Raw genomic sequence first — 20,550 nt, 5'->3', positions numbered from 1 at the left:
GCATTGCTCTAAGAGTCGGTTCCTCTTTGATTTATTCATATATTCTTCCCTCTGTGTCTAAATGACCATTAGACGTAGCCAGCATCGCGCTCAGATTTCACTCACAGAGAGTCTTAGATTTCTTCAGACCACTTAAGCCTGACCAGACATGTTTGAAAAAAATGTGTTTAGCCAAAAGGCCAGCGCTGTCAGCTCTAGGGCTGCTCACAATGGGATAATCTGCGCCGACTGTCGATAACCGAGCGCCCTTTCTCAGTCCCAACTAGACCCGATCCCTCACAGGTTAAAATCTGCATTAAAATCATTTAGCATGGCCTGTCTGGGCTTTGCTGCTGCAAATTAGTGCGAGTGGATTTCTTTCACTGTTACACATTGTTTTGCCCGTGATTCGGCGCTCACACTTTCTCTTGGCGCTTGGCACTTTCCCCAAGTCGTTCCCCAAGGTAAATCCATATCTCTGTTAAGTTTGCCCATTACTTGAACGAGTGGCAAGAAAAGGCAAGAGCAGGCATAAAATGAAAAGTAAAGAAAACAGAGGCCTCAGTATGGGTGAGTAAATGCAAGAAGAAATCATCTGTTAAAATTCATTAGCCAAGCTTCTCTGAACACAAAATGACAAGACATTAAATATGTATTATTTATGAAATGTCTGTGCTCTCTGAAAAGGGTGTCTAGTGCTGTTAATTACTCAGCCATTCATTCAGAAAAGATTATTTCAAATGGAAAGTGAAAGCAAGGCTAGACAGCAAAAGAGCTGTTAGTTTCTTTCACGCTATTTTTAAATGACATTGGTGAAAATGGAAAAGCTAATTATGGTAGCTCTAAAATTCAAAGCTAATTTGAGAAGCAGCATGTCAGGTTTATTGACATCTTCTGCAGAGTGATGTGGTTTGATGGCCACCGAGGAATCTCGCTGGCGCCGCAAGGGAAAGGGAGGAGTGGCTGCATGAAAATTTCTATTTGCAGAACTTGGTGATAGATTTTTATATTCCCCGATGCCTGGTATTTGTTGACTGCGTAAATAACAGATATGTTCATGTATATTCAAAGCTTCTTGCACATGAAAAGTCAATATTTTGGTGACGATCAGAATTCCAAACAGAGGCCTTTTAGCGAACCCTTGTACATTAAAAGATGTGGACAAAGTGTTTTCCTCTGGTTTTAAAATGAGAATGATCCCAAACTTGACAAAGACTCCTGGTAAACCTTTTCACATCCTGAAGACCCACGGGACCATATTTTATCATCAGTGTGATTATGGGGTTCTTTTATTTTCCAACTTGTGGGAAAAAAAGAAGACTACTTTCAAGGTTTGTGATTCCTCCTTAAAGGCAGTCACCTGGCAAAGTGGGACCGAGAACAGGGCATTTATCCACTTAAAGAGAGCCACCCCAATGATGTCAGTAACAGATGACTGCAAGACACTCCCCTCTCTATCGCCTCACAGCCGGTTTTGGTCACTGAGGGCAGAAGGGAAAGAGGGTGGGGGCAGGGGAGATAATTATCAGTATAAATGAAGCCCTGCGAACGATTCGCACTGCTGGGTCCCCTGATATAGTCTCCAAGGCAACCTCAACACGCTCATTTGTTTTGTAGATGAGTAATTACATCCAATTAGTGGCCAGTGGAAAAAAGGAGTCCAAGAAAGGCCCATTGTTCTGGATAGATTGTGTGAATATTAATAGTGGGACGGTCTGAGGCACAGCGATATGATCGGTGATACTCATGCAGCTGTGGGCACACTCTGCCCATTCTCGTCCTGCATAACAGATCAGATAGCCACTGATGAAAATATATGGCTTTGCGAGTGTGGGCCTGCATGTTTGTGTCTCTGTTGTACTCCTGTGCCAAACAAAGCCAGTTTCCTACCTGAGCCTCCCTCACCAACGGCGAGCTCTAAATGTTTCAGATTTTATTTGCCAGTATTTGCAGTGCCTTATTCCCTTATTTTTCTCTAACCGAGCCCTGCCCAGTTTGTGGTAATTGATACTTTTAAAGGCTAAATTGCATAAGATTGGTGTTTATTGTCCTTGGCATGTGTTTGGTTTTTTTCTTCTTCTTTTTTTAATGAGTGATAAACTGTATGGATCTGCATCTGATCCTCAACCCAGTTGATTGTTGTATGTTTTTTGGTCTGTTGTGTTGCAGTTTTCCATTTATTGTTGTTGTGAGCTTCTTTTAGTATCATCCAACATCATTTTAAGACCTCTGGCTGCAACTGGTGGTTGCAGTTGTCACGTTTGAACAAACTTTCTTCCCAGAGGGCAAAAGAAGTCTTCTGTTCACATAAAACTTTAGTTTTCTGGGTAAGCAGGAAAGTTTAGAAAAACACAAAGGGTCTCACCGGGTTGGAACCTCACCTCAAATTAAAGGCTTCTCGTTATTTTTCATATCAACCCTGGCCAGCGGTTTAAAGATGCACCCACTTCAGCTGATTGCTTTTAACACTATTCTTGCTTCAGTAGCCCTAATACCGTAGTTTAATGTCAGTTTTGTCTAAACAATAATAACAGTAATTATCAACCTAAATCCAGCAACCCAAATCCAACCTACATGTACTTGAGAGTGTGCATGCCATCTACACCTTCCTAATGCTGCTACTTCACAAGATCACACTGATTACAATATGGTTCATTTACAGCTGCCTTTATTGTCGGTTTTATATCGTATGAAAGTGACTTTTTTTTTATTGTACACTCACAAGGCAAGTTTGCACCATTTTAAACTGGTGATATATTTGGAATGGATTCCTTATGAATCCCTAATAACGTGGTTTGTGCTATTGTCAATGTTTTTTCCCCATTATAATTATTCCATTGATCCAGCTTTTCCTCATTAGCAAGGCCAATCAATTTTCAGTGACATTTTTCTAAGTGAAGTAAATAGAATGATCGCTTCTTGAGCTTTGTTCAATGTGTCAGGCATTATGTGACGTACGTGGGAAGCCTGCCCTATTTGGAGCCTATAATTTGATGAGTGGGCAGACAGCCCACAAGTGGTGAGATCAGAGTGCTAAAAAGCATTGGCGGGGAGAAACATGGCTGGTGCTTACTTTCCATTTGGCAGAAGTGGACTGTCTCACTCTGAATGGGTAGAGGTGAAGTGGCTTTGAATGGCTATTCGCTCCAGGACCCAAATAAAAAAACAAACACACAGCAGGGGAAACCCAGCATGGAAAAGCCGGTGTCACCAATCTCAGTCCCTCCTGAGTAGATTAACTCTCTTATCAAAGAGGTGTGAGAAGGAGCAGTTTCTTTTAATTGCACTCTTTATATGAGCAGCTTGCCTCAGATTAAGAGAACAAGCAATAAATGTCAGCACGACTTATTGCTGAATGACATTTTCTAAACTGTTGATAATCCACCATCTGTGTCAAAGAAAGAATTCGAAGAGGCCAATCTGAGACGTGCTCAGAGTACTTAGTACACTTGAGAATTCTTATCATCAATAAACATGAACGTGTCTGTATCTCATTCACATAAAAACCTTATCAGTTTTTATTGGTCCAAAAAAACGAGGGGTTTAAATTAATTATCGATCGGTGCGCTCTGTGTTTCTCTTCATTTAAATGACAAAAGCTTCCTTCAGGTACGTCAAGTAAGAACTGTCGGTTTGAAATGAGAAATGTATTGACCTGCTTTCTTTAATGATTCTTAGATATATTTATTTTATTTTTTTTAGCTCACTCATTAATGCTTGCAAACAAACACCGGGACAGGTCAATTATGCAAAGCTGTGGCCTTACTGTGTATTTTGTATTTATTGCTTTTGGTCCATTTCAATTAAGTTAATGAGCAGTTTTTAATTATATCCTTTCTGGGAATGATTTTATACGTCCATTATTTTCGAGTTAGTGTATATACAATATAGCTGAACATAGCAAACACGGACCGTATGCCAGGGGGGTCTGGCCACATGGCAGGAGCTGCTGGGGAGGGAGGGCAGGGAGGGCCAACTAAAGCAGACAAAATATAAGGATGTGACCTTAAAATGGTGTAACGCACCATCGAGCTATGCTTATCAATTTGGACACTTTGACTATGACAATGAACAAGTTGATTTCCACAATGATGGAGTCCCCTCCCCTCCCCCTCCCCACCCTATACTGTATCTCCCAGGCCTCCCCGATTATGGGTTTTACTCTGCGCCCAGTGACCAGAGGGGGGGGCCCTGCTCCTTTGCTGACTATGGCTCCCTGGGGCCCCAAGCGGCTCAGATGCTGCACAGTGAGCATGCCACCTCCGCCTGCAACTCCCCCCTACAGCACCTACACAGCCCGGATCAATTTAAGAACCCAGGTTTGTATCTGAGCATCTATCTCATCCACATTTTGGACTTTTCAGTTTGATTCATGACATTTTTCCATGCAGATGATCTAATCTTTTTTACACACATATATTATACATATACATATTTTCTCTTACTTTTGTTGAGGAAAAGAAATCCCTTTGAAAAATGATGATTAAAAAATGTCTTGCTGACAAAGTAGCATTGCATGTTTTTCCTCCTTTTTTTCTTCCAATTTTTAATGTAGATCTTTTGTTCCTTTGTGAAGTTATGTTCCAGCCCCTGCTTGCACATAAGGGGTCAACATATACAGAATGTAATCCTTCATTTGCATGTGAACCAAATAACTACTGATGATGTCTGAGAGTACACTGGCCACTCTAACAGAGCTCAGGTTTATGTTAATTTGGAACAGCAAAGGAGAGAGCAAGTGTGGGAGTGAGTGTCATTTTTTTCAGTCAAGCCCTTTAAGTATTCTTAGTGTAAGAGTGATTGCCGTATTATTAGTGTGTGAAATTGGTAGAAATGCTGTACAGTGTTGAACACTTAATAGACAACTTTTTTTGCATAATACAGCCATTACTCCGCAACACAAGCACATTTTCTTCTTCTGTGCTTTTTTTCTGATCTTCTCTCTTATGTAATCATAGCTGTTAAAAAGCAAGGGATGAGACTAAGTCAAATGTAGTTCATGTTGCGATTTCAGTAACTGCGAGCTTTATGCAGATAAATTAAATATAATTTCAACCCAATATTTTTTGTTTCAGAGCAGACAGGATTTTTTAATATATGCTGACTTTAAAAATAACAGTGTTTATGTCAAATGCATGTTGTGGTGATGGCAGTCTTTTGACTGTGTTTTTACTGACTTGATGTCCCAACAGTGTTTCTTTTATTGAAATCCTGCTTAGTGGAATGCCGTCATGAGATCATGGAACCCAGTGTAGAATCATCCAATCAACCACCACTGCGACTGTGTTTCCACCCAACAGTATAACTGGGTTTTTTAAAAAAGACAAATATACATATAGAAAGCAAAGCAATTTGTCCTGTCAGTCTTTTTGGGCTGAGGGCATGAGTGCGGGCAAGATTTTTCCCCCTAATGGTTAAAGTGTTGGCCAGCTGCCCCCGGCAGATGTTGGCATTTACTACAGGCTGTCTGTGTAACCTTTAGTACAGCTAGCAGACAAAAAAATGCACAAGACGAGCCTTTTAAAGACAACAAATGACAGAGATGTAACTTTGTGGAGTTGTAAAGGAATTGTTTGAGGCTTTTGTGATAATACTTGTGCACGTGAGGCAGCAACATCAGCACTAACTGTTAGAGAAAACGCTTTTCTTCTTATAGATTCTCTAAGCAGCATGGACTGTTTGATGGGATAAACATCTATATAGTAGAGGGAAAGAGCTGATTTCTTCCCATCGCTGCAAGTACACATCAATCGCCCTTGTCTGTCGATTGTGAGGCTAAGTGACTTGCTGATTTATAGTATTTGATAGGTGATTTGGAGCAGTTAAAGTAAAGAGGTGTTTTGGTCAAAAGTCATGTTGCCTCAGCTCTTTAGCAGCAGCTAATGAATATGTCTCTGCTGCACGCATGGCCCCTGAAATATTCTTTGGGTTGTTGAAGCTGTTGAAGCTGAGGCTTGTCTCACCTGAGAGAGCACGTTCAAATCCTGAGTGAGTCAGCGTAGCTTAGTTGCGTCGTAGCACGATTTACATGGGCGTTGTTTGTGGAATAGACTTGGAATCTGCAGCCAACCTTGAGCCTATGGGAAATTCAGAGACAGTGATATATTTAGTTGTGGGTGTTTTGAAGTAGATAAAATTAAATCAGAATGTTTGACAAAAATGTAATTGACTTATAAATTACACAAGTATAGAAGAACATCTGGAGATGGCAACTCCCACCAAATGCAAGGGCTATCATCATCGTAGGATGAAAAAAAATAATAAAAATGTGTTTTACATCTCTCTCCATGCTTCTTCATGAGATATATTATTCAATATGGTTTCTTGAAATTTTATTTCAAGGTCAACTTTGACCTTGGTGCTTACAATGAAGGTCAAGGTCAAATGCTTAGCCAACCTAGGTACTCATGTCCCCCGAGGCCTAGTATACTGTTCTAAAATTTGAAGACGATCCATAAAACATGTGCGTAATATAAAGGTTTTTAATTTTTTTTTACATTTGGTGTGACCTTGACCTTAACCCAATTTTCACTAAAATTGAATCAGCTCGAGCTGTTATTGGTATCTACTGTCACACAACATTTGAAAATGATATCTTGAAAACTTTGGATGCTAGATTGCTAACAAGCAGACAGACAAACAGAACCGATTAAAAGCTTCCTCCCTTCAAAGGGCAGAAAATTAGATTTAAAGATATGAATTCTTTAAACTGATCGTTTCTGTTACAAACACAAGTTCGATCATTTTCTCTCCAATCTTTTTTTTGTCTTTAAGAAAAAAGGATGTATATTCCAGATAATAACAGAAAGATGCATTACAGTGGAGTCTGACCCACATTGCGCTTGGCGTTCTTTCGGCTAAACGCACAAACCACTGCAGCTTCTACATTAAAAAAATACTTTCACTGAGAGAGGGGTGAGCTGCACTCCAATAAAAATCACCAGTTATAGGAAATGAGGATTGCCATTTCAACTGGAAAAAAAACCTTAATTATATAATAAGCCAGCCTACTGGGGGCTGTGTGGGCAAGATAAGCACACTAGCAACCCTCCGTTTAAAGTCCTTACAGTTAAACAGCAGTGTCAACTCCACTAGATATATGTTTAGTGAGATGGCTTCATTTTCCTAGAGTGCCACACATAAATATCTGAAGCATGCTTTGAGGTGCTTCCAGTGAACCTAACCTGTCTGTTGCGGCTTTGATAGATGGAGCGGTGATACGTTAAACAAGGTGACAATGATAGTTAGTTTACCGTGCGTGTGTGTGCGTGTGTCTCCATCAAGCGCGTTGGAGCCACAGCAGTCACACTGTGTCTTTTTCCATGCTCTACAAAGACCTCCTCTCAGGCATCACAGGGTTCATGAGCTCATATATATACACAAGATGGAGCATTTTCTGTGGTCGGAGGATTTTTCTTTTTAATGCAGCTGCACAGTTTTTTTTTCACAGTTTGTCTGTGAATAAGGGTGAGATGGAGGGTTATGCGAAGCTGACAGCAAAGGAGATTGCTGTTAAGAGATCACTGCATTTTTCTTTCTCCCCGGCTGTTTTTCCTTGTATTGCTAGTGTTATTGGCCTTTAGCAGGCATATGGATTTTCAAAAGGCATTTTATTATACTGAGTTGCTCTTACTCACAGGGCAAAAGGTGGTAAGTCATGTACAGTATTTCTTTTTTATCCCCCACCCTACAAGTTTGGACCTGCCGATGAACTCGGGTCAGGCTTTTATATTTCCCCCGTTTGCCTCCTTCTCTTGCCTGACATACCCATTTTATTTTATGCTGGAAGTTACTCTTGCAGACTAAAAAGCTGAAAAGTGCTAAATATTATATGATTTTTTTTGGGGGGGGGGGGTTATACCTTGTAGATCATATAAGAAAATAGAAGGTAGTATTTCAAATTCTTGGGCTCAGAATGCTCACCAAAAAATTCAGATCCTCATGATCCTGTGTTCCTCTACTTATGCTACAGCCGATGTCGCTGTACAAGTACTCCTTCACATTATGCATGTCAACATTTACACTGCAACCTTACTAGTTTATTAGCATGGTGGAAGTATTTTTAGCAACGTGCCTGTTTTGTGTTGTGCATGACTATACAAAGTGAATGTTATTCCTGTGCATAATACACGCAGCATGTAGATTATATTTGGAATCTCATACTGGATTCACCCCTAATTTTGCTTGTTTGGTATGAAATTAAGCCCAAATCCTGCACCATTTTTCAGTCGATTACAAATGAAATTGAACGTGCAGTATCAAATACAGTAACCTGTAATATGAGCAAGCCCTTCAAGACAAATGTATGAATCCAGTAATGCCTTCTTTTGATTTCAATTTGCCCATTGAGTCACAAGAGTAAGGATATACTGATCTTTGTTGGGGGTTTCTGAGCTGCTCCGCTCCTCGCTGTGTTTGTATGCAGGTGCCAACCCGTCAAGGCCCGGAGGTTTCCCCGGCGCTAATAGTCCAGGGCCTGTGGCTGACCTGTATGGACCTAGCAGCCAGGATTCAGCTGTGGGCAACTACATCAGTGCTGCTAGCCCTCAGCCTGGCTCTGGCTTTGGCCCCAGCATCACAGTAAGTACTAAAATTCTGACTGCACCTCGTGCCTCTTCTTCTGCACTAAAATTAGACGCTAAAAAAAATGCACACGGGCTTCACTTGCAACATTCTGTAAAGCAGCTCAGTGTTCGCATAAAAAGTAGCATTTATTCTTTCACTGAATTGACTAAAAATAATCACTGCCGGCCTCTTAGAAAATATCCAGGGAAGCATTTTTGCTGCTGTCAGGTTCAGGGCTCCCATAATAATGTAGTACATCAGTGTTAAACCCCATCGCAGCTCTGTAAGTTATCTGTGTCAAAAGCAAATGTTTTTCCCCTGTAGCTGTTGCACAAATCACCTCACTTCAGATCCTGCGTCACCTGCCCAGAACAAATTTCTTTTATTTTTAGAACCCCATCTGTCCCAGAGCTGGAGTTCACTCCATCGCTAGGACGACGCTCCCACACAGGTTTTTGTGTCTCCCAGTGCCCTTGTCCAGTTAGGCTTGCTCGGCCACATGCTGTTGCACTTTCTTTTCTCTCTGTTCGGTTAGCAGCTGGTCGCCAAGTCAGTGCCTAAGTGTTAGGACTACAAAGCCCAGAAGAGGTGACGGTAATAAAGAGGATTTTTTGACGGATTTCCCCATCAGAGTGCTAATAATCCCACCTTCCTTTTACTGTATGAAGAAAAAGACATTAAAGTAGTGCTCTCAAACCCCGTGTTCTGTGTGAACCGATCTAAGGCCAAGTGTCGGAGAGATCATCTTAAAGCCAGTAGGAACATCTTTACTTCTAAACGGAGCTCCAAGAAGAGAGTTTAGCTATTCAGATTCATTCCCAACATTGCAGCAGTTTGAGTTTATGCAGGGTGGAAACCTAGCAAGAGCTAGATAACTAAAGACATATGTAATGGCTTACCAAAGATTATTTTGAAATTCAAAATAAATGAGACTTAGCAGTCAGTTCCCATCATAAACTACTCCCTCTCTGTTTTTTAGCATTCCTAAGACAGTCTTCTGAGAGCAGCCAAAGACTGAATTAGCCAAAGTAAAATCTGATGTACTTAGCTTATTTACTGTCAATAAAGGAAAAGGCTCAAACGCCCCGAAAGAAGACCCAATCAGCACTTTGTTTACTCGTACATTAGCCTACCTTCGACCTCGCCGAGTAATTAAATTTTTTTACCGTGTGAATTTTCTGGCCCTAGCAAAGTGGAGCAGGATTTCAGTTCACATCGGAGCATGTTTGTGCTGCTTTACATGACTGAACTGAGTGACACAGTGTAAACTATAAAAATAACACCTGCTTTCTGGAACAAGCTCATTAATGCATGGCTTAACTGAGACGGAATAACGACAAGCCCATTAGTACAGCGAGCGAGCACCGAAAAGACTACAGGGTGAAGACGCTCGTTCCAAACTTTATAGTCCACATCATTAACTTGAATTTCATGCTACAGTAAACAGATATTTATCTATTTATTTATTTAGGTGATCCTTTGGTTGTGGTTTTTTGTGGTGCTTTTTTCTTTTTTTAAAATCTAAGCCTTTGTGGCAAACTGTGGCTTATGCTGCATTCTGAAATCACACATTTTCTGAGAAGTACCACAGGAGATTTATCACGTTGTGCGCTTGAATCAGTTGGACTAAGTGCGGCGGTTTAGCAAGGATGTTGTAAATGTGACGCTTGCACTATACGGCTGTAATGCCTTGTTCCTATTGGATAGTGTCACAAATGTACAAAAGAGGTAAAAGAGCTCGTTTAGATGTTTGCAGCCGTGTGTAATTGATTTATGATATCCACACAAAGCAGAGCTTAAGAGAAAAAACCCCCAACATTTTAAAGCCTTTTTCCTCCCTGAGCAAAGCTGCTATTATTAATTGTTTTAGGTCCACTGGCTATCTGCTTTAATCTGCTGGTCTCAGTGTAGGAAGCAAAATATTTGCTATGAAACACCACGCTGGCTCATTTTCAAGGCAGATTTACCAGCAGATAGTTCACAGATGGAAATGAGGCCATTTGTTACAATTATTTTCCATTTGTTGCAACAGTTTGTAGCCATAGTTTATTACTGAGTTAGAGAATAGAACAAGTCTTTCAACCCCCCTAAAAAGAAATTCAGAAAATTCAGAAGAGATGAGATTAATATTGAAGCAGCAGAGTGCAGCTGATTTATGAAAGAGGTGGGTGAAGAATATGCGGTGTATTTTACCAACATTATTCAAGCCGGGCCTTCTGATTCCCTTACAGAGAGTCAGTTTTTGCCCATAATACTACTTCAGACTAAATCACCACTTCAGAATCACAGCGAATCAATAAAGCAGAGGTGATGCAGCAGGCCTCTGACTTCCTGCTCCAGCCGAGATGATCTCTCTATTCAGAACATTAAAATAGGAAATGATTCAGAACTAAAATGCGCTTCATAATTCACTTCTTTACCGAGGACGCTGTTGAACCGAGCGCGTATAAGATCGTCATCTCAGGAGCTCACGGATGACTTCAGATTCACCGATTTGTCCTTCTGTCTCACGCTCCACTGATTTTATTAATCCCTTTAGCCAGTACGAAAACAGCTACTGCGAAGAAGCTTTAATGAACTTAACTGTTTTTTTATGCAAGACAATTAGAGCGCAATTAGCTGATTGAGGTGATAAAGACAAGCAAGCGCTGCTGAAAGTGCTTCTCTCCGTTTCACTGTTGTGTTTGAATCCAATCATTTTTTACAGACCTGTCAGTGGGAAAGCTCACAGTGTCCTGATAAGTGAGCCTCAGTAATAAAAGCCATTCAATAGTCAGAAGCACACTGATCTTACTGAAGGCTGTTTATGATCCTATTCTCTGCATTCTTTCAGAAGAAATCACTTGTGTATGTTAGCATGAATGGGGATTGTGTGTATTATTACATATTTTGTATTTAGATCCTGTAATCTGAGTGCTGCATTGTTATAGTAGCTTGCATTATTAAATGCAGTATGAATCATTTACTGTACAGAGCATATCTAACTCTTTTTAATATCTTTTAGTGTTATGTGGCTTTTTCTTCCTGTTGTAATGTTGCAATCATTCTTCTTGCAAGAGTGTGAAAAGAGTTGGTTTGATATTTCAGTATTCTCCTGCTCTGCTACTCAACATGATCACAACATTCACATTCATGCTAGCTGTGAAAAAAAAAAGAAGTTGATATGATACTCACTTTTCTCTCTTTGAAATGCATACTGACAAAAGCACTAACTGTACACTTTTAGGGCCCGTTGATTGCGACAGCTTTTACAAATGGATACCATTGAACAGGTGGCCGGTTGCCATCTCATCAGAGGTATTGCATTTTATTTACTGTGCATTTCTATCAGTATCTATCTGTACTATGTGTTCATCGCATTAATCGTTGTTCCTTCACCTCTCTTTGGGGAAACACGGAGCTGGTAGTAACGTGTGAGTGTGGTGAGGTGGTTTGTTTGAGGTCTTTCCAAAAAACGAATAAATACAACTGATAAAAAGGACAGAAGACTACCAGACATTATGAGAATGTTAATCATTTTGTGATTGTTTATGAAGGAAAGCTTTATATATCGGTTACCCACACACATACTACCGGTTCTTCAGTTTTTCTTTCCTTGTTCTTTTTGACATCTTGAAATGTTTCCATCCTAAAATAGTCACATGTCTGTGTAGAAAAATCATATGTCTTGTAATTCAACCAGAGGGGCTGTGACAGTTTAAAGTGTTTTTGACCTAAGCTCTGGCTGTCCAAGGACAGGACTCTCATTACAAGTCTTTCACAACTTTTTAAATCGAAACTGCAAAATCTTTCACTAACAAGCAGCCATGATTTATTAAATATTTCCGAGGTGTAGGAAGAATCTTTGAGGAAGCGAATTGCTTATTACTACACGACCTTCTTTTTGCTAACACTGTACCTCATATGTACAGCCACAATGTCATATATAAAACCTTGTCTGCCCTACAGATACTTGTAGATGTTTGATGTGCATAAAACGTATTTTTGTATACTTTTTTAAACTTATTATTATTAAACCACAGCACAATATACCACACCTGCCACTTTATTAGGTACATCAACGAGGATAACGATCATGGGTATGTTGTGCTCAGTTGGTACTAATAGGCCCAAAGTGTGGCAAAAAATATCACCATCACACCACCACCAGCAGCCTGAAACCTTGATACAAGGCAGGATAGAGCAATTCTTTCATGTAGTTTCCACCACATTCTGGCTCTACCATCAGAATGAAAAAAAATTTCCAGTTTCTACTTTTGAGGTTGGTGACCCCGTGCAAACTGTAGCCTCAGTTTCCTGTTCTTATCTGACAGGAGTGGCAGGCGATGTGGTCTTCTGCTGCTGTAGGTTTAATTCCATCTAACCAATCAGCTACTGGCATACGATTGGCTGATTAGATAGTGGTATGAGCAGATATATCTAATAAAGTGGCAGGTCAGTACATATGCACAAATGCTAAATTAATAATAAGTAATATTAAGTATATAGCATGGTATTTGTGGCAGCCTAGACTTTTTGTTGTTGGACAGGTTGTTTTTACAGTAATTATTGGTGCTTCTGTTATGCTTGCAGGAAATTTTGACCTGTAGCAGTTTCTTAGAATCATATCCCAGTTATTCATGCTTCAGCAAGCCTGCGAAATGTGTTACAGCGAGTATTATTTATGTTCGAGACTTACTCTAATTAAATGTATGCTTTCTAATGCTGTTGTTCCTTTTTTTCCTTCTGTTTTTTTTTTTTGTTGTGTTTTTTCCTTTATCACCCAGCAGAGTATATCTGGTGGCCCAGGAAAGACAGGACGAAGTTTCTAATTGGCTTTGTGTGCAGGTGATGCTAATCCAACTTCAAGCACTACAGCGTCACCCCGGCAAAATGAACGAAAGTCGGAACCATATGAAGAAGAAAAGAAAATGTTTATCATCTCAGAAAAATAACAACTGCTGTACTATAATCCAAACCTCCTATAACTTTACAACCTGGTTTGGTATGATGTTTCACGTCGAGTTCATTCACCTACTTTCTTCCTCTGTTAGCTTTTCTTTTGATTAGTTTTAAGAGAGTCGTTTTAGTTGAACCTTTAATTTTGTGTCGTTTTTATTTTATCTTCTGGTATTTTTGTGTAAATCTTTTTTGCTTTTTTTTGCTTTTTTTTCGTTTGAAGTACGGCGGTCATAGCCAAGAATATCTTCAAAGTCACGTCTTCATCTTTGTATCGGTGAGTCTAAAAGGAAAAAAGCTCGGGATGTTTCATTCAGTCTTTCTGCAAAAAAAAAAAAAGAAAACACAAGAAAAACAGACAAGCTCAGTGCGGAAAGACTCGGAGAAGGAAAAAAAACATTTTAAGGAAATTTTAAAGAAGGTATCTAAGTAATAAATCTTAGTAGCTGTTTTATTTCTTGTGATGTCTCATTGTTAACCATAATTACCTATTTTTGGGCAATACAAAGAGGACTCCAATATTTTTATGGTCCTTTTTTATAAGTGTTGTTTTTGTTGTTTAGAAATATATATATATGCTATAACAAATTTCATATAACTACATTGTGAATTCAAACTTGAGAAAAAGAAATGTAGCTGTACATATTATTCCAGTCACTGCATATAACCAACTCAGTGAGAGAATAGCATATTTTTGTGATGGTGTGTCAAAAGAACATGTTATAGCGTGTGAATAGAAGACAAAGCTGTAAACAGTTATTATTCTACCTTTTTTTTTTCTGCTGGAAGACGGTATAACAACCCCACACGGAAACAAACACACGAACACACACACGCCTAGCGCACACACACTTGCTCTGTAAATACTGAAGCTGAATAATTTTACAAGTGTCATACCAGCAAAATTTACAAGCGGTGAGTCAACACAGTTTTGGAGAAATAATAATAATAGTAATTTTAAAAAATAAAGAGCCTGATTGGTATCTTTTTGTCTAACTGTTACAGTATCAGTATCATTTCAAAGAGAAAGTTTAAAAGAAAAAAAAAAGATGATTAAATCCAAAGCACACTGTACTTAGATGTGAAGATTAGAACTTGAAGCAGGCTCTGCGCATCCTGACACTTTTCTACTCTTGAGAGGAACTTGTTAGCTGCAATGTTGATGTTTGTTTCATCCTGCACGTTCCCGATTAGTTCTTTTTCTTTTTCTTTCCTTTGGAACACAATACCTGGGCTCTGTGCTCGAGTCTTTATGTAACGCTCGTTCTCCGACTCAGATCTTTTTCTCTCTTTTTTTTTTGAGTGAATTAGGAAAGTAAACGTTTTGATACCATACCTCAGCCTTCCTGAGTTCTCTTATGGAATCATTGGCAGGTTTTTTAATTTATTCTAGTGGCAAAAACAAATGAAAACACTGAAAGGTAATTAAGCAAGTAATCATTGCACTGTGAGTTGTAAAGTACAGGCCATTTTTTTCTATTTGCACATGTATATGTTGGCTTTTTTAAAAAAAGAAAAAGGAAACTGCCCTGTGCTTTGGGATAGCATGAAGGATTTCGGAGCTAGCGTGTTCTCGACTAGACAAAACACTTGAGTGTTTTGAGGCAAGTTCACAGCTCGGGAAGTAGTAACTGGTTATGTTGCCGTGTACACTTGGATTTCTTTATAGAGTAGACCCATGTCTCATCTGAGGATATTTAATACGGGGTCAAAAGATGACACTGAATAATTCACTATCTACCACTGCACCGGGTTTTCCACAGTACGTGCGGTCAATGGTTTTACTCGTGATGATGATTTATTAATATTAATGATAATAATAATAATAGGCTCCAGTATGTGTTCTGGTTTTGAAATTCGACGCCACCGCAGATGCGTTTGCTGTTTTCCTTTTACCCGCGTCTCGTCTCATTTCTTTTCTTTTCCCTTTAAAACAACCAGGTAAAGAAATATGCTGGATTACTTTTAAAGTAAACGATATGGAGGTGTGATCGAGTAATAATTTAAAGAGTCAAGAGCAAGAGAAGAAGAAGAAAAAAAAACAACTTGTAATGTTCAAATGTAAAAGAAAATAAGAAACACAAAACTATAAAAAAAGATGCTTCTTTGCTGATTTCAAGTTTAATCAGAGTTTTATTGATACTTTGTGGTTTATATATTAATAATTGTAATATACTATTAAAATGTACTGTGCATCCATTACTTTCTCTCTTTCCATTCCCCATCCTCAGAGATCCTACGATATTTTGTTGCTCATTCATGTACTTCATTAGTGTGTAAAGAAATCACAGTTAACTTGTAAACAGAGTGCTGTCTTTGATACCAGTGTAGTGCTCTTTGTTGTTCTCCCTTGCTCTACCTCTCCTTTCTCTCATATTTATCCCTCTCCCTCTTGCGCTCTTTTTCTATCTCCTGTAATTACAAAGTAGATGTTATAGAGGACTCATTAATATAATACTTGTAGTGAATAGTGGATTTAGGACCAGTCGAGATATACCTTTCTCTCAACGATCATGTTATTCTGGTATTTGCAGACAGTTATTTTGTTAGAGGTTCATTGTAATTTTTCCCTTTTTTTTTCTTTTTCTTTCCTTTTTTTTTTGGTTTGGTTTTGCCACTCTCACATGGTTTCAGCTAACCAAAGCTCTCATGGATGAACAATAGAGAAATAGTTGCTGTAAGATGGAATTGTACACAAGGCATTATTTGGATCCCCACCCTTGAATGTTTTTAAAGGGGTGTGCCATACTACCTTAAATGCTAACGCTAGATATGCAAAACTTTTGTGTTTGATTGTTTCTTTCCTTTTTTTTCCTTTTTTTTAAAGAGGGACACAAGCTAAAATCACGGGGGAAAAAAAAAAAAACAATTTTTACTTAAAATATTTCATATTTTTTTAAGAGACATGCGAGTTATTACCACCTACGTCATCAGTCACAGAGCTGTTTAAAGAGCCTCTTCTATCTTTTAATGTTTGTACACTTTGCAGATATCCCAGGCTCCTCTGGTGTCATTATTTTTAGATGATACAGTTTTTGAGCTCTTATTTATTTGGGAACTGTTAATGACTCTTTTTTTAATCTTATTTGAATCTGTTAACAGTGTTTCTGACACTACAGAGGCATTACTGACACACACAGAGAAACACTGCAAATACTAAACAGAAAACCATTAGAGGGATATCAGCAGGTGCTGAGGGGTGTCGGGTTTGTCACGTCTGATTAATAGACGGTTAAATTCCTGTCCAGAGTTGGACCTGCAACCTGAAGCTGTGATGCATTGCCAAGCTAGAATAGATTATTATTAACAACCGTGTCAAAGGATGCCTAGATTTAACATGTTTAGATTTACACGAGCAAAAACAAACTTATTAAAACAATGGGATTGCTGCTGGAGGCGCTGCTTGAACCCCTAATAAAGCCAGTGCAGTTGAGCCATTTTGAGCATAATCTCTGTTTGCTCATTTACTGGCTCTTTAAATTAACGGTTAATATTATGCTGTTGTTAATATGTTAACATTAGTGCGCTCTTTCTTCCTAACCAGTCTGATCAATTACAGACAGCACATAGAGTACACAGCAGCTTTGTCAGTGATGCTAATAAGTTATTTTGTTTTGTTTTTTTAAAATAAATGATCTTTACGTTACTTTCTGAAAGTAAAATTGTTTTTTTTTTTTAATTAAAATTAGGCAGCGGCCAACTATTGCATACGTCAGTATCTTAGCGAGGTAAAGTGATCGCTCACTTTAGAAAAATGCAGTATTTGTGGAAAATGTTTTATTGTTTGAAATATTTTTTAAAAATGTATTAATAGCAGAAGAACAATAACTGAACACAGTTTGGTTATAATTTAATTCTTAAAGTAATAAAGAAATTGTTCCTCCTGTTCATTGAAAAATTTAATTGTATAATTAACTCAAACACAACCCAGTCGCGTTCCAGTTTTCATGGCGTTTTATCCAAACAGCATATACCCGAGCAGTGCACACGCACTGCTGCTGTGCTGTTGCGGTGCCTGTTGTCTCTTAGTCTATAATTAACCCTTTTTCACTGGAAAGAAGGCTTGAAATGGCTTGTTTTCCCTCACACAATATCAAAATTGACTCTTCTATTGTTTTGTGATCCTGTAGCTTGGACTTTAAGGTAGCATGGCTCTGTTGCTGTAATTTCGTTTTATCTCAAACTGACAGCAGTTTACAGCTGATGAATGTTACACATCTTAGTAGACTAGCTTATCCATTTGGGGAGAGGGGAGGGGACTTGGTTTAAGAAAAAAAAATAATCAAAAAAGAAAAAAAGTCAACCTGGAAGGTGTTGACATTTGTAGTGTACTACCGTATCCATTTAAACTTGAATCTTGAGGCAAGTGCTAGGCAATGGCCAAACAATAAACCCCATCAGTTCGAGGTGGGGGTGGGGGGGGATCCCACCCTGAAACCATACGCACTTATGGGATTTCTGTCATCCTGGGTTCACAAGCGTTTTCTGAATATGAACAAAAGTTTCCTAAAAGCTGGAACACCAGGCTTTTCAGGCTCTGCTCCATTTGCAATGAATCAGACAGACTTTGAAGGCTCATTGAATGTTCTTGAGCATTTTTATCCAAAAAGAGGCTTACTCATAGTGGTGCTAATGGTTTTTTTGAAAAAGCAAAAAACCAGACAGTGTGCCCTTATCTCTGAGAGATACTGGATACCGTCACAGTGAACACAAAGTTAGGTCTCCGGCCAGTTCACAAAGTGACTCTCACTAACAACGCTATTTACAGTTTTTTTGGCTCGATGTATCAAAGATCAGTTCATGTTCACAAATCTGGACTGAACTCTTCAAGGTGACGGAAATGGCACAAGTTCGCCAGTACTACTGTGTTTTTGGGGTGAACTTCCCCTCCAGTCCAAACCATTGCCATCTCACGCCATGCTCATCGCCAAATATATACATATAATTGCAATATATATGTATATAGATAAATATATATACTTGCAATTCACGCTCATTTGAACTGAATAATATTAGACTGGAGACCTCAGCTGTATACAGAATAATCCTCGTCACACAGCCGCACCCAAGTTCATTTAGTCCATTCATCATTATTGGTTCACCATCATGCGAGTTCTCCCCCGGCGTGTTGTCGCGGTTGGAGTGGACCGCACGGCCACGAGGGGTGTCCGGAGGCTCTTCAGACTGCACGGCCGGCAGTGTGAGGCTCTGCCGTGTCTCCGCAGGCTGAGCGCAGAGCTCTCTCCACCGCTGTCTGCCCATTCCTAACACTTGCCCCTTTTTTTTATGTTAACCGACTTTTTATGGCGAGAGACAGACAGACTTGACTGACATCTGAAAGCATCTTTCAGGTTATCATATGGCTTGCTCAAGCCCTGTTGTAAAATATACTAAAATAATAATGATAATAATAATGGATGGGGGTCTCTCACATATCAAATGTGGAAAGTCTAATTTTATATTTGTATTTTCAAATAATAATATTGACAAAAAAATGTCTGTGAAAGGTTTCCATCCTCTACTGTGGTCCAGAAATCGATGTGTCTGTCTGGAAAATAAATAAAATAAACTGAATTGTTATATGACTTCTTTTCACTGTTGCGTTGTATTTGTGTTTTTCTGAACCCGAATATCACAGCATTTCAAAATCAAGTGCAGATTTGTGGGAAACTATCACTATTATATCACAGAATTATATGTATTTTCTGTTTATTTTGTTTAAAAAAGGGGATAATATTGTACCGTATTTTGACCAGACCACACACACTGAGCATGTCAGCACCCGGGATCCTTCGAGGTCTCTCATAAGTCAGCAGGATTAATAGCCTAAGATGCATTTGGGGAAAATGGTGAGCAAACAAAGACTGACGTGTAATGCTGCTGCCCCTCAGTGGTCTCTCGCAGCGCCTGAGAAGATGCAGTGCTTTCAGGGAAACGCATTCGCCAGTGCCTTATTCTTCATCAGCGTCACATGGAGAGCATCAGCATTAGCGGAGGCTCAGTGTATAAACGGCTGGGGATGTGATGGAGTAGATGAGCAAACAGGCTGCTGCATGACAGGCCATTTCAGGGCCTTACAATAGTACCTTTTGATGCGTTTGTCACGCTGTGCTTAGTTCTGCTTCTTCCCGAGATGGAGAATTTAACCTCAGATGGCAGAAGCAAAAATCTGATTCCGAGTCATTTTCTGAGGTGAAACACTTGACAATGAAGAAAAAATTCAGCTGCTTTCTGACTGGATCGTTCCATTTTTTCACACATTTTTCACTAAAGCTAACTCACAGACACACTGAGGATAACAATAGTGTATTGAGTTCACGACAATAGATTTAAAACACCTTTTTTTGTATATGTTTACCGTGATAGATGGCAATAGTTAAACATGACGCCGGTGGAATTCAGGGATCAGGATTTTTAATGTGGGTGCTTGTCAGGTGAGACCGACGGTCCGACAGCTCCATCACTCACTTAGACACGGCAATCCATAAATTCAGACTGAGATCAATACTCTTGGCTCAGCTCTGTTTTTCACAGCCGAGGCACTGCGAGTTTAGATCACGCTGCATTCATTTTTGTGTTTGTGTAATGAGCACAATGATGATCCAATTTGGCAGTGTGGGCTGTTTCACTTTCTTACAAAAGAAACTGCTCTGGATTTTCTTGCTGTCTGTCAGAGGAATTGACTCTTAGATTTAAAGAAAACAAAGCAAACATTAATACAGGGAAAGCTTTAGAAGCAAAGATGGTAAATATGAAAAATGGCTTAACCTCAGGCAGATGTGAACAGAGTTTGTCCAGACTCTGGTCACTGTAATTAGCAGACAAATCTGTCAAAGAGCCGATGCTCACGCTGACTGTGTTTTTAACTCAGAGGCCTAACTGCTTGACCTTTCCAGTCCACCTGCCTTTAATTAAGTGCTAATTAAAAGTGCCATTATGATCAGAGAGCTCTACACTCGTCGGCCCTTAAATACAAGGATTCGGGTCTTTAGTGGAACTCGGCAAGACAATCAGCAGTCATGGGAGCTAAATGTCAGCTCACAGCGGAGAAAAGGAAGCTGTAATAAT

The 20,550-nt window shown here is 39.3% G+C and overlaps 1 protein-coding gene across 6 annotated transcripts in view; it reads left to right on the top strand.

Moving 5' to 3' along the window:
- The window catches only part of msi2b (musashi RNA-binding protein 2b), a 262,995-nt gene extending 243,939 nt beyond the window's left edge, over positions 1-19,056 (top strand). For 3 of the 6 annotated variants that reach the window (XM_039618135.1, XM_039618134.1, XM_031730681.2), the window contains 3 exons: positions 8,405-8,559; positions 11,771-11,841; positions 13,314-19,056. In XM_039618135.1, the coding sequence (XP_039474069.1) occupies positions 8,405-8,559; positions 11,771-11,812 (197 nt within the window). In that variant the 3' untranslated portion in view covers positions 11,813-11,841; positions 13,314-19,056. Of the gene's footprint in view, positions 1-4,118; positions 4,299-8,404; positions 8,560-11,770; positions 11,842-13,310 lie in introns of all 6 variants that reach the window. The other 3 variants (XM_039618133.1, XM_039618131.1, XM_039618132.1) reach the window with 2 other exon arrangements.
- The last annotated feature ends 1,494 nt before the right edge of the window (positions 19,057-20,550 follow it).

This window comes from Oreochromis aureus, linkage group 10, assembly GCF_013358895.1.
Source record: "Oreochromis aureus strain Israel breed Guangdong linkage group 10, ZZ_aureus, whole genome shotgun sequence".
In the NCBI taxonomy this organism is placed as follows: domain Eukaryota; kingdom Metazoa; phylum Chordata; class Actinopteri; order Cichliformes; family Cichlidae; genus Oreochromis; species Oreochromis aureus.
Note: the sequence above shows the minus strand (reverse complement) of the source record. Positions and strands in the feature narration are given on the sequence as shown.